Source organism: Anabrus simplex, chromosome 1 (assembly GCF_040414725.1).
Source record: "Anabrus simplex isolate iqAnaSimp1 chromosome 1, ASM4041472v1, whole genome shotgun sequence".
NCBI lineage: Eukaryota > Metazoa > Arthropoda > Insecta > Orthoptera > Tettigoniidae > Anabrus > Anabrus simplex.
Genome location: NC_090265.1, coordinates 535289814 through 535305083, shown reverse-complemented (window position 1 = coordinate 535305083; position 15270 = coordinate 535289814). Strand labels below are relative to the sequence as shown.

The 15270-nt window shown below is 37.7% G+C and overlaps 1 protein-coding gene across 3 annotated transcripts in view; it reads left to right on the top strand.

The window, feature by feature from the left end:
* Positions 1-15270, top strand: part of Tsc1 (tuberous sclerosis 1 protein hamartin) — a 442531-nt gene that overhangs the window by 414583 nt on the left and 12678 nt on the right. For all 3 annotated transcript variants that reach the window (XM_067135484.2, XM_067135485.2, XM_067135482.2), the window contains one exon: positions 10657-10905. In XM_067135484.2, the coding sequence (XP_066991585.2) occupies positions 10657-10905 (249 nt within the window). The remainder of the gene's footprint in view (positions 1-10656; positions 10906-15270) is intronic.

Sequence of the window (15270 nt, the reverse complement as noted above, 5' to 3'; positions counted from 1 at the left end):
TTAAATTCAATTGCAGGATGCAGCAGTATTAAGACACACTTGCAATCTACTTGTTACATGACATCATTAGACATTCAGAAATTTCTAGGCAGCTTCTAAAAATAAAACTATAAACTAACCTGTATATATATATATATATATATATATATATTTTTTTTTTTTTTTTCTCCTATCTTTGCATCACCAAAAACCTTCAATATGTTAGTGCAATGTTAAACCGGGGGGGGGGGAGAGAACAAAATGTGAAACCTTGTTAGTGCATTTCACATTAACTTGCTTTCTCCCTTAACACGTAATAAATTTGAAGTCCCCCCCTTTCCCACTGTATTAAAACTATATAAAAATACCTTGCTTATTGTGTCAGTAATTTTCACTATAACCACTTAGTATGATCGCATTTTTCCTAGCCCATAAAATGTTCTTTGCCGTCCCCTGTGAAAGGAACGTGATATTCAAAACAGATAAGAACCCTCTCCACAGGAGGCAGGTCGGGGAAAGTTGCACAGTAGCAGGAAAAGGCCTTGAATTCCTGATCTTTACGTGGTAAGTTGCACCTTCGGATGCAAGCAGTTAAGAATGTTCAGTTTTGCTTGCTGGTTAGTAATGAGATTGCTGAATAACCCAGTGAGCCTGTTTTTGCTTGTATTTTGCATTCCATTCAGAAGATAGAAATTTATTTACTGTTGAGTGGCACAGTGAAGGGTAGTGAATATTTGTCACATGATTGCCTACCTCCAGATTCGGAACATAATCGTGTGAAGTTGACTTATGTGGTGCATATTTGTCTCATGACACCTAGTTATGTACAATTAAATTGAAAGAAGTTATATAATGATTCAACCTTTTCAATACATGTAGAATTAGAAATGTAATGTTACATTACTAGTCTATTATAAGCGGTACCGGTTTTGACCATTGTTCCAGGTCATCATCAGCCAGTGACATAAAATATAAAAAACAATGCACAGGAAAATAATCGATAGTGTATATATTTTCCACTAGTTGTAGTTCATGAAGTACTATAACACTTTTAGCAGTAGCACTGCTTGTTGAAAGTTCTTGAAATCTTGAAGAGGTCGAGGATCAATCATATAAATGAAGCCAGATGTAAATTCTTGGAGAGCAGTAAAACTTATATGCTAATGGCACTGTTTTTTTTAAATGTTTATGAAACTCTATGAAAAATTTTAAAAGCTCTAGGATCAAGTTTGTAAACGTTGCTAGGCGTGAAATCGTATAATACAATGTAATATACTGACAATAGAAATATATAGTAAGGTTTATAAAATCTCGTAAAGCAGATTCTTGAAGTTTGGAGATAAAGAACAGTTGACATAAAAAGCAATTGTGAAAAGAAAAGAGTTAAAAAGTGTAATATTTGAACAATTGAGAATCGCATTTACACAGCGTGTTTTTTCTTGAAGATAAGAGATCAGGTAGTACTTGAGTAACGTAAGGTATAAATTTAAATGTTATAATGATCTCAATTGTAAGTAATATTATAATACCCAGTTCAGTACGGAAAAGAAAAAGAGAGAAACAAAGATGTTAATACAGTGGAGCCTCGATTCTCCATTTTGGGAGGGACCACAAAAAAAAAAAAAAAAAAAAAAACGTACAACACGGGAAAACGGAAAATCCGGGAACGAATGAACCATCAACAATTTGGCTAAACGTCACAAAAATGGAATACGTATACTTATAATCTTACAAACGCCCCTAAACCAAACCAAACTACAGCCCCGATTGTTCTTCCGCCTACCAAGCAACCGCCCTCAGTCCGAAGGCTTGCAGATTACGAGGTGACGCATGGTCAGTGTGACGAATCCTCTCAGCCGTTATTCCTCGCTCTCTAGACCGGTGTCGCCTTATCATCGTTAAATAACTCCTCAGTTGAAGGTAATCGTAGAATGACTGAACCTGGAATCAGCCCTCGTATCGAGGTAAAAATGCCTGACCTGGCCAGTAATCGAACCCGGGCCCTCCATGTGAGAGGCAGGCAAGTTAGACTACGGTGCTGTCTTCAAACATTAATTACCGGTATGCGACTTAAAATCTGGAAACTTTACATTCAGTTTTACTGGGGAAACTTCGTCAGTTTCCTCTGAAAATTTCATCAAATTCCTTTGAAAACTTCTTTCAGTTCAGCAACTTTGATCAGCCAAACTCTTCAATACCCGTAACGCCAAGCCAAACAACAATCGACCACAAGTAGTTGTTCATTCTCTAATCTAATAAAATAAAGCACATTAGATACAAAAGCGTCCAACATGATAGCAAAATCCCTTTTGTTTTTTTAATCTTCCATTGTAATTTGGTTACCGGTATACTGTTCCTCGTCAGTTTATGGAAATCTAGTACTGCGTAAATTAGGCCTACATTGACATTTATAGGTTATGTTGAACTCGAAAATATGGTTTCATAAGTATCAATGCTCAAGTTCTCGAATGCATTATATTTAATAGTTCTGCCCGTTACTAATCTCAATCAAACGGAAAGAGAAAAAAATATCATTAACACTTCCGAAATTATGATTATTCATTATATTTCAGAGTAAAGTTTACTGTAAAGCTCAGCTGGAAAGCGTGCTCGCTGTACAAGTCGGTATGAGTGTGAAATGATAAAAAGTTTTTAAATGTAACATGCACAAATTAAACGACTGCGGTTTTTATAACATTTAAACACAAAAACCTGAAATTCTCAGTCTTATAATATTAGGACCAAAACAGTAATAGGCAAAAAGAAAACCTGTTTGGCGATATATTCGAAAAAATTAAAAAAATAAACATCTAACCCTGGACATAATGTACACGTTTTGCAAGTACAAACATTTGACAAAACTCGTTCCATCTTCAAATAGAGCTGTCGAAATGCACTCTGTCTCCTTCCAGTTGTTGTGGGCACTCTCTGCTTTATGATTTCCGAGGATTCTCTAAACCTCACTACCTGAATGCGATGCTAAGATGATACCATACGCAAGTTCACCGCTGACCGCTTTTCCAGTAGGCCTACAATACTTCCTCAAATTACGGTACCGCAACGATGGGACATCAACACCAAGACCCGTAAGTATGCTGTAGCCGTCCTTTCGTAAGATACAGTTTCTGGAAAATCGCATGATCGAGGATTTAGCATTGATGGGACTGAAATTTCTGGACGGTTGATCCGGGAAAACGTTTGTTCGAGAAACGGATAATGCAGGATTTTTACAACGTGATTTAATTAGGATGCTCGCGGGACCACGTAATTTAAATAAATAAAACGGGAAAACGTAGTTTCCGAGAACGTATAATCGAGCTTCTACTGTAGAAGAAAAAATAGGTGTGGAACAGAATATAAATAATGATTAAAGCAGGTAAAAGATTTTTTAAATATATAACTTTTTTTCAGTTTAATTTTGAACTTGGTTCAATACAGAACATAATGAAATTCTTATCTTTAAACCTAGTTATGTATACAGAGAAAAGTTGTGAAATTGCTTACTGATGAAAATAAAATCCTTTAGTAAGTGGACTGGCATCTACACCTTTAAGTGGATAGAGTTAGCATGGATTAGTGATATGACGAGTCAAATGTTTCAGCTCATTTAACTTGAATCAAGCACACATTCAGGTATATTCGAATTACTTTTTTTGCTGAAACTTGAGCTCAGAAATCACCTACTCACTTGATCACGAGGTCAGAGATACGAAATGGCCCGAATAGCCCCGAGTGTGTCGGAGTACTTTCTGTAGAGTGATTGATTCCTAACCTAAGTAAGAAACCAGTTATAGACTGCCTTCTTCTTCTTCCGCTTCTTCTTCTTCTTCTTCTTGTTTTATGACCGCATAGGATTACTTTAGTCAGTCCATCGTTCAGGTCTCTTTGAAGGGATTGTTCGGGCTTTGCGATCCTCCCAGTACTTCTTCAGACGCTTCGATCTTCGTGCCCTTTCCTCAGTTGAAAATGAGCGTATTGTTGGCTTGTTCTGTGTAAGGATAAAGCGGAGGTTTGTAGTCTTGAGTTTTGTATTCAATTTTATGTTATTTGTGGTGTCTTCTGTTGTAAGGCCTATTAACTTCAGATCCCCTCTTACTTCTCTGATCCATTTACATCTTGTTGTGGTATTTTTTGAGACGAGATTGTGTTGTACTAGTTGTTTCAGAAGTCTCGAATCCTGCATCCTCATGATATGTCCAAAGAATCCTTGTCTCCTCTTACGCATAGTAACTGTAAGGGGTTCTAGCTCTTTGTACACGACCTTGTCAGGTATTATCCGCCACTGTCCATCTTTTTTTTAGATTTCTGCAAAGGTCTGATCTTCTCCTGGTGCTTAGTAGTTTTTTAATTTATTAAGTGCTTGGTAGACTTCCTGTATTGTGGGGGATTTATGTTCTCTGGTGATATTTTTATTGGGGTGTTGGTGTCCAAATGAAGGAGTTCTGTTGATTCCTCACAATTTAGAAGCTTGTTGAAATATTTGGCCAGAATTTCTGCACTGTCCTTGTTGCTCTGAGCCAGCTTACCATTTTCATCCTTCATCAGTAGGGTCGGGGGTTCATATTTTCGGAGCTGGTTTGTGAAGGTTTTGTAGTAGTCCCTTCATTGAATTCTTTTTCAGTGAATTGCAGTATGTCCTTATGATGGTGTATTTTTATTCTTAATACTTCGGTAGTTTCTTTTCTCTGTTTTACTAGATTTTGATAGGATATTTCTGATTTTTGGGACTGATGCAATAGCCATGCCTGATGTCTTTTGTCTCACATTCGCAGTTCCACCATTGGTGTTTTTTATGTGGTTTAATTGGAGCCAGGTATTCTGCAATTTGTTTACAGTTGTGTACTAAGTCTTCAAGTTTATCTGTGATTTTTATTTCTTCAGTTGCTTTTTGGTAATTTCCATTGTTGATTAGCTGGGTAGAATCTATTTTTCTTTTAGTTTTAGGGGCTTGATTTTGTTGTCTCCTCTGGGGAGTGAGTTTAATTTTAACTACGTAGTGATCTGAACCTGTGCCTATTCCTCGCAGGACTTCGATGTTATAGATCTCTTTGTGGTGGTATTTGTCCATGCAGATGTGATCCAGCTGCCATTCTCCTTTAGTGTAATCACAGTGTTTCCATGTTTTGATTTTATGAGATTTTCTCTTAAAACATGTAGATTTTGAGATTAGTCTCTCTAATTTTTATTTGTTCTCTTGTCTCCTGGTCATTTTCTGATGATGTCACGGTATTTTCTTTCTCTCCCTAGATGAGCGTTGAAGTCACCAATTAATAATTTTACGTGGTTTTTGGGGATGTTATCTATGGTCTAGTCCATTAGGTCCCAAAATTCTATTTCTTCATGGTCTTTTGAGGAGTTGTTTTTATCATTAGTGGGAGCCTGGGCATTTTGTTATAGTCATCATCATCATCATCAGTGTCCAACTTCAGTCGCCCGGGTGTGGTTAACAAGCTGTCTCCACTCCTTTCTGTCCTTCCACATATCCTGCTCCATTACTTCTGCCACATCCAAACTAGCTTCTCTAATGTCTTTCCAGATCTGATCCATCCACCTTCTTCTCGGTCTTCCAACTGGTCTCTTTCCCTTAACTCCTCTTTCCAATTCCCTTCTTGCTACCTGTTCCTTTCCCATTCCTTTTACATGTCCGAACCATCTCAGTCTTGCTTTCTGTATGTTCTGTACTAACGGTTCTATATTTAGCTCTTCTCTGATTTTAATATTTTTAATTCTATCTCTTCTTGTCTTTCTAACCGATGATCTTAAAAATTTCGTTTCTACTTCTTGGATTTTACTATCTTGTCTCTTATTAAGTTATTAGTTACCAGCGTTTCTAATCCTTATGTTACATTGGAATGAAATACTGTTTATATAATGTTAATTTCGTTCTCTTGGGTACTTTGTCATCCCATAAATGCTCTCTGACTTGATGATAAAATGTTGTACCTTTACTTAGTCTGTTATTAATTTCAGGGTTGATTTCATTACTTCCATTAATAATGCTACCGAGATATGTAAACTGTTCTACATTCTCTAACTGTTCTCGGTCTACGTTCACTTGGCTTCTCTTTTTCTCTTTTCCACAGTGCATGACTACAGTTTTCTTTTTACTAATTACTATTCCAAACTCCTTCAGATTTTCATTCCAAATGTCCAGTCTCCTTTGTACTTCCTTTTCTCCCTTTCCCCAAATCACCACATCATCTGCAAATACCAAAGCATTCACTTCATCACTACTGATACTCTGTTTTACACGTTTTATGATTTCATCCATCAATATAATAAACAAAAAGGCGACAGTGCACTTCCTTGCTTGAGACCTTTTTTGTATAAAATGTTTCAGAGTCACCACTCCCCGATTGTACACTGCTTTTACTCTCATGAAACAACATTTTTATCTTGTTAATTAATGATTTTGGTACATTCCTTTTCCGTAGGCATTCTCATACATACCGGGCGAGTTGGCTGTGCGTGTAGAGGTGCGCGGCTGTGAGCTTGCATCCGGGAAATAGTAGGTTCGAATCCCACTATCGGCAGCCCTGAAAATGGTTTTCCGTGGTTTCCCATTTTCACACCAGGCAAATGCTGGGGCTGTACCTTAATTAAGGCCACGGCCGCTACCTTCCAACCCATCGTCGCCATAAGACCTATCTGTGTCGGTGCGACGTAAAGCCCCTAGCAAAAAAAAATTCTCATACATGTTTTCTCTTATGTGTATCATAAGCTTTTTCCAAATCCAAAAATACGAGTATGTTTTCCTTGTTCCTTTCCAGATGTTTTTCCATTATCATTCGTACTGTAAATATCAAGTTTATTGTTTAACTATTTGGTCTAAAGCCATATTGTTCTTCCTCTAACTGTGTTTCTATTATATCCCTCAGTCTTTTGTCTGTGACTTTCACCATTATTTTTAGCCCATGTGATAATAGGGTTATACCTCTTTAATTTTCACATTTCTTCCTATTTCCTTTTTTGAACAATGGTACAATGCTTCCTTGTTGCCAATCTTCAGGTATCTTTTCATCTTTCCATATGGCATTGAGGGCTCGGTATAGCAACTGTAGTCCAATGCTTCCTGCTGCCTTAATCATATCAGCATTGAATTCGTCTTTTCCACTTGCTTTACCTTTGAACATTGCTTTCACTGCCCTTTCAAGTTCCAACCATGTTATTGGGTTCTCTTCTTTTTCTCCATCTATTATTTCCATATTCTTATCTCCTTCTTCCTCCGAGCAGTCATCTTCATTATAAAGTTTTTAAAAATACTTTGCCATCACCTTCTGAAGACCTTTTTCGCGATGTACTATCGATCCATCCATCTTGTCTCTCTAATGCCTTGATTTTTTTCTTGATTTATTCTTTTCAATTTTATTAGTTTCAGATTTCCTCGACTATCTTGCTCAGTTTTGTTGGTAAACTCTCCCCAAATTTTTCTCCTTTTCTTCCTTGATACTCCTCTTTACTTTTAGTTTCAATCTTTGTATTCCAAATGTAACCTTTCTATCTTATTCTTATCCCTCTGATACATTTTTTTGCTTTTCCTTATCCATTTCGTTCTTCACCTTGTTGCTTTCTTTTATTTCTTTTTGTATTTTGTCTGTCCACCACTGTGTCTCCTTTCCTTTAACCTTTGCTTTTGTTTTTCCACATACCTCAATTGCTGCTTCCACAAATGTCTGTCTTAAATTGTCCTACTCTTCTCCAATTTGTATTTCCGTGTTAGTCAACTTCCTTTTTATACAATCTTGGAATGCCATTCTTTTATCCTCCTCCTCCTCCAATTCCTAAATCTTGATCTTTTGTTTCTTCTCCAATACAATTAGGGATTTTTACTTGTTTCAATTCCACAATTAATAATCTCTGATCACCCTCCATACTTTCACTGGGGATTATCTTCGTATTCTTGACATAACTTCCCCATTCTCTGTCTGTTATTATAAAATCAATGAGTGTTCCATACTGTCCATCGCAACTATATCGGCTGATCTCATGGCTATTCTTCTTCATAAACCATGTGTTGTTTATTATCAGGTTATTTCTGATATAAAAGTCCAACAGTTTCTCTCCGTCTTCATTTCTATCGCCATACCTATATGGGCCCAGAACATTCTCATATCCCATTCTATCATTTCCCTCATGAGCATTCAGATCTCCCATTATCATGATCCTATCTCCAACAATGTGTTTCCAGTTCATTGAGGAACTCTTCTTTTTCTTCCACGCTACTTCCTTCCTGTGGAGCATATACCTGTACTATCTTCAGTAGTTCCTTGTTTACATGTATGTGCATTATTATAATTCTTTCATTTACATACTCAACTTCTGCTGTTGGTTCAACATTCTGATTCACTACAAATCCCACTCCATTTCTTTTCTCTTTACTGTTGTTATAGTATAGATTTTATTAGATGCCTTTAAGGTGAGCGTTGAGAGTCGTGGAGACTGTAATTTGAATTCTTGAACTGAGTTTATTATTTTAAGGCTGACCAACAGGCCTATTCCAAATTGTGGGACATTCATCATCACACTCTTCCTGGGTATACCTTTATAAAGTCTGTACCCTTGAGATTCCAAATCATTCTGGTCAGTGTTTCTCATTTCCTGTAATCCCATGATAAGAATTTTGTGTTGGCCCATTATATCGGTGATCACTTTTAGTTTACCAGTTTGCATGAGTGTATATTGTATGTAGAGAAGTAGGTTATCTGCTTTGGTTTGATATTTCATTTTGTTTCGTTCATGTATGTGGTACTGGGGTATTTCCGTGCCTCCGACTTCACGGTATCTCTTAAGTGGCAGCCCACCATATCTGAATTCTTGGTTCAGCCGGTGGAGTATTCCTTAAAAGACCATCTATGGTTGACTGTCACCTGTGTGGGGCTAAGTCCCGAGTTACAACTCTGGATATGATCCAGTGAGGTGATAATGGAGAACAGACACTGCATAATGGATTCCACTGTGGGGAGTCAGTTTTACAGTTGGGTGCCAGACCAGAAAACCCTCCTCTTTTCTCATTCCGGACTTGGAACCGGACAATGGCGGAGTTAGACTTCCTTCTTTACAAATTATAAAGAAGTTTTTTTTGTTTATTTATAGTGTGTACTTTACAAAGGGTTGGGACTGTTATTTGGTTTACGTTTGAGAATAATTCAGAATTGTTTTCTTATTTATTTAAAGGTTTTTTTTTCAAATGCCAGCCAGTGTTATCTAAGATGTACGTGATTGACAGAAAATACATTATTACTCTTTGAATACTACATATTGGATTACTTTTATTTTCATGCCTCAAATTAACAACCTGTATGTTTACAGTCATAACATGGACTCCAGTAAATTCGTTGATTACAGGAAGCATTCCAGTTCCTTTTCTCGCTTTTTTTTTTCACGAGACATTGTGATGGTCTCGCTCTCCCTCACCTGCTGGTCGACTCTAGTCCAAACTCAAATTGGTAGAGTTTCCGAATACAAGTTACTTGAGTTAATGACGTATTTGACTCGACACATCGCCAGCGCAAGTGTTGAAACTTGCACTTTCGAGTTTCGACTTCAGTCAGTTGAAGTTTTACTGTTTTCAGAATAGCAGCCAATGTCATTCTCTCATACGTGGCTGAGTGTGACCTCTGAATAATTCATGGTAAAAAGAGCATCACCAGAAAAATGTATTTAATGACTCATTTGTCTGAAATAATAAGGCTTTAGCTGACATTTCTTACAGAAATGGTGTAATCTGCAATAATTTATTGATACTTTTATTCTGCAAATGTGTTCATATTTGTTGTCTGGTGTTTTTCATACTTTTCAGTGCACTGTAGTTGTTCTATAAGCCCCAAAGGAAAATATTTCCATATTTTATCTCTTGTATCTTTCACACCTTTTAACATTCTTCTCTCATTTTAAGGAACAGTTGATACAGCTTCTACTGTACCTGCACATACACAGCGTAAAATGCACTCATGTCAAAAAGAAACGTATCAGGGGTTCCCATATTCCTGTTGGACAGTTTTTATTTGTGTATTCAATAGTACATTTTGTCGCTTAACATGTTCTCTTTCCTTGTCCAGCGGGCGAGTTTGCTGTGTGGTTAGGGGCGCAAAGCTGTAAGCTAGCATCCGGGAGATAGTGGGTTCGAATCCCACTGTCAGCAGCCCTGAAGATGGTTTTCCGTTGTTTCCCATTTTCACCCCAGGCAATTGCTGGGTCTGTACCTTAAGGCCACGGCCGCTTCCTTCCAACTCCGAGGCCTTTCCTATCCCATTGTCGCCATAAGACCTATCTGTGTCAGTGCGACGTAAAGCCATTAGCTTTCCTTGTCCCCATGCAGAAACATCTTAACGAGGTTTTACTGTATTTATATTAACTGAAGATGGAGGAGTTGGAAAAGAAGTGGAGTTTTCATCCCTTGAAGAATGAGGATGTCTGGTAAAAGAATCCAGAGTCATGAAAGATGGGGAAATGAAAAGCAGTGTAGGTCTTGCACACTTAATATTGTTGGGGTCAGAAGAGAACGCTAGTTGGCAAAGGGAGAGTGGGCTGTAAGTATGATAGAAGAGATTTCCCACAAGTATAAGGCTGAATGCACCTAGGCCAAATTGCAGAAACCCCCAGAGTATCATGGTGACAGAGTACGGTCTAATCTACTACTATGTATTAATTAAGGTTTTACTGATTTTGTTTTTCTAGGCAGTTGAAAACAAGTATAAAGCTCAGCGTGCCATCAATAGTAAAATGGAAGAACATATGCTGGAACTGTATAGGCAGCTGGACCATGTGGAGGATTCTAAGAGGAAAACTACACAATCTCCAGACAGCAGTTCTGGCCACAGCTTCAGTCCGCACAACTCGCCCTTGTCGCAGTCCCTAGGTTCACCTGGGGGCCTCTCTGTATCAGGCTTGCTGGGAAAAGATCCCATTGAAATGAAAAATTTACAGGTTGGTTCGTTTTCGTTTTATGGAGCTGTCTAGAAATGTTTGAATGCTTAATGATGTCATGTAACTAGCAGATTTATCAGTGTCTCTTATTACTGCGCATCCTCCAATTGAATTTCATGTTTTTAATCCTTCTAAAATATATTTGTAGGCAGATATGTACCATATTTACTCGCATATCAGCCACAGGCCCCGATTTACAAATGGGCAGACTGGGCATTTGCCCAGGGCACCAGTTTTTGAGGGGCGGCAGCAGCAGATCGAGTAATTATGGCCTGTGTGAATTATGTCTTAAATTCATTACACTCAAATTACTTTTATTTTCCACAAAGTATTCCAATTATTTTATTAGTCTATATAAAACACATTAAACTATTCTAACTTTAAAACCTGAATTTAATCTATATATTTACATTTTCTGAAGAAAATTAAATAACTGCAAACAATAAGAGAGGTATTATTTAACTCGTGCGGGTGCTGGGTGGGCAATTGTAGTTGGTGGCTTGGCAACCCTGTTAGTCTAGACAGCCCCCTGTCTGTCTTTGGCTCGTGACGGTTCGTGTGCGTATTGTTGTTTACATCTGCTGACCATCAACCTGATAACCTCACCTAGCCAACTCATTGTCTCGTGTGATACATGTTTTTCAGTATTTAACCATGAGTAAAAAGTTAAGTGGTGCTGAATACAAAAAATGCTCAGAGTGATGAACTTGAACTACTTAAGAAAGTGTCTAAAATGGAAAAGTTTTCTACTTTGACTCGTTCAATTGGAAAGAGGAGTTAAGGGAAAGAGACCAGTTGGAAGACTGAGAAGAAGGTGGATGGATCAGATTTGGAAAGACATTAGAGAAGCTAGTTTGGATTTGGCAGAAGTAATGGAGCAGGAAATGTGGAAGGACAGAAAGGAGTGGAGGAGGAATCTATGGTCTAGCCCAGTAGGTCCCAAACCTCTTCTGTTTCTTTTGAGGAGTTGTTCTGTACTAACGGTTCTATATTATTTAGCTCTTCTCTGATTTTAATATTTTGAATTCTATCCCTTGTCTTTTTAATCAATGTTCTTAAAAATTTCATTTCTACTTCTTGGATTTTACTATCTTGTCTCTTATTAGTTACCAGCGTTTCTAGTCCGTATGTTACATTGGTATGAAATACTGTTTATATAACGTTAATTTCGTTCTCTTGGGTACTTTGTCGTCCCATAAATGCTCTCTGACTTGATGATAAAATGTTGTACCTTTACTTAGTCTATTAATTTCAGGGTTGATTCATTACTTCCATTAATAATGCTACCCAGATATGTAAACTGTTCTACATTCTCTAACTGTCCTCCGTCTACGTTCACTTGGCTTCTCTTTTTTTCTTTTCCACAGTGCATGGCTACAGTTTTCTTTTTACTAATTACTATTCCAAACTCCTTCATTTTCATTCCAATGTCCAGTCTCCTTTGTACTTCCTTTTCTCCCTTTCCCCAAATCACCACATCATCTGCAAATACCAAAGCATTCACTTCATCACTACTGATACTCTGCTTTACACGTTTTATGATTTCATCCATCAATATAATAAACAAAATGGCAACACTTCCTTGCTTAAGACCTTTTTTTGTATAAAATGTTTCAGTCACCACTCCCCACTTGTACACTGCTTTTACTCTCGTGAAACAACATTTTTATCTTGTTAATTAATGATTTTGGTACATTCCTTTCCCGTAGGCGTTCCCATACATGTTTTATCTGTATCATAAGCTTTTTCCAAATCCAAAAATACGAATATGATTTCCTTGTTCCTTTCCAGATGTTTTTCCATTATCATTCGTACTGTAAATATCAAGTTTATTGTTTATCTGTTTGGTCTAAAGCCATATTGTTCTTCCTCTGTGTTTCTATTATATCCCTCAGTCTTTTTTCTGTGACTTTCTCCATTATTTTTAGCCCATGTGATAATAGGGTTATACCTCTTTAATTTTTACATTTCATCCTATTTCCTTTTTTGAACAATGGTACAATGCTTCGTTGTTGCCAATCTTCAGGTATCCTTTCATCCTTCCATATGGCATTGGGGGCTCGGTATAGCCACTGTAGTCCAATGCTTCCTGCTGCCTTAATCATATCAGCATTGAATTTGTCTTTTCCACTTGCTTTACCTTTGAACATTGCTTTCACTGCCCTTTCAAGTTCCAACCATGTTATCGGGTTCTCTTCTTTTTGTCCATCTATTATTTCTATTTTCTTATCTCCTTCTTCCTCCGAGCAGTCATCTTCATTATAAAGTTTTTAAAAATACTTTGCCATCACCTTCTGAAGACCTTTTTTGTCATGTACTATCGATCCATCCATCTTCTCTCTCTAATGCCTTGACTTTTTCTTGATTTATTCATTTCGATTTCATTAGTCTGTATAATAGTTTCAGATTTCCTCGACTATCTTGCTCAGTTTTGTTGGTAAACTCTCCCCAACATTTCTCGTTTTCTTCCTTGATCCTCCTCTTTACTTTTAGTTTCAATCTTTTGTATTCCAACTGTAACCTTTCTATCTTATTCGCATCCCTCTTTGCTTTTGCTTATCCATTTCTTTCTTCACCTTGTTGCTTCCTTTTATTTATTATTCACTACTCTCTTGAAGCATACAAATTGACATCATGGCAATTGTTATCTTGGTTGTACATAACAACGAGGCAGTTCTTAATAATAAACACATCTTATTCTGATGGTAATTACAATGTTCCTTCTTTTTCATCCCCACACTATCAATGCATCTTCAGTACCCAATACCACCAGACGTACCAAGACAAGCCGAATGCCACACGACCAGTTGGGTTTAGAATTGATAGCTTGTTGTGTATTGAATTAGATGTGGCTATCAGTGGTTGTCCTGAGTGAATTTCTAGCGTGTTACCTCTGTGGTTAGTTCCACGACTGGTTATACAGCTAAATCTACTCGGTTGACACAAGGTGAACACAGATGCCTCTGTTCATCGGATGTATTTCCAGGACTTCGTTCACCAGTATCCGGCCGCGAGACATCTTCACGGATGGTTCTAAGATCGGAGAAATTGTGGGATGCTCTTTCATCACCGATAATATAAGCATGAGGATCTCGCTTCGTAGTGTCTGTAGCGTGTATACTACGGAGCTTTTTGCTATCTTAGCTCTGCAGTTTGTACTTTCTGATGAAAGGAACCACTTTATCATGTGTACCGACTTATTAACTTATCTGCAGTCCATTGGCACCAGAATCACTTTTGTGTGACTTCCAAACCACATTGGAATTGCAGGAAATGAACTTACGGATGAAACTGCAAAGGAAGCAGTACTTTTACCTCCTAGACCTGTGAATTTACCTAGTAGGGATATTTGCTCTTGGCTTATTGAACCATGTTGATGTCCTCTGAATCGGAGTGGCTAGCTATCCAAACTCTCAACAAGCAGAGAGCAATTAAGAAAACAACTAGCATGTGGCAGTCGTAAATTTAAAGTGTTCTGTTATTCAGGGAACTTATGTTCCCTTTTGTTCTGTTTTCTTCATTGAATAAATAATTTTGTTATAAAAAATGTCCACTTAATTTGTTCAGAGAGGATGATTAACTAGTGTACTTCTTCATAAAACAAAAACCAATACCGCCACCAGATTACAAACATTTAAAGAAATTCTAGGCTGTTCAATAAAGACTGGCACAAACTGTCTTTCATAGAAGCGACTGTGTGCATGACCTTGTGGCATACACAGGTTCTAAATACTTAAAACTTCCTCCCTAGCAAATTTTATAATAGCTCTTGTCATGTGACAGCTGTCGAAAGGAAATATGCATTGTAGTCACCTTTAAACATTTGCGGCTGATTTTCATGAGCAGTGTGATGCAATAAAGTTTTGTGTTTGCTTGAAGAAAAACGTTTTGGCAACGTTTGGAGAGTTGAAGAGAGCTTATGGGGTCTCTGTTATGTCTAATCAAGCTTGCTTCCAATGGCTTAAGGCATTCAGAGATGGCCAAGAAAGTGCTGAGCTGCAGGGAAGAGAAGAAGCACCTGTCACAGCCTTAACAGAGACAACGATCAAGAATGGGCCTGTCATTATTGACTCTATTCTCACTATTAGGCAGCTTGCACACATCTTTGGAATATCAGTCGGGAGCACTCACAAACTTCTAACTCACCATATCCACGTCATATGTTTGTGCGCAATGGATACTGTAACTGCGTACTCCTGTGGAGAAGCAGGTTTGCATTGATGCAGGTCTACTGGAAACAATTTTTTAAAGATAAAGGTGATGCTTGGAGGCAGATTATCATCACTGAAGATGAAACATGGATGTATTATTGCGATTCTGCCGCCAAGCAGGGCAGCAGCAAATGGGTGGTACGTAGCCAACCAG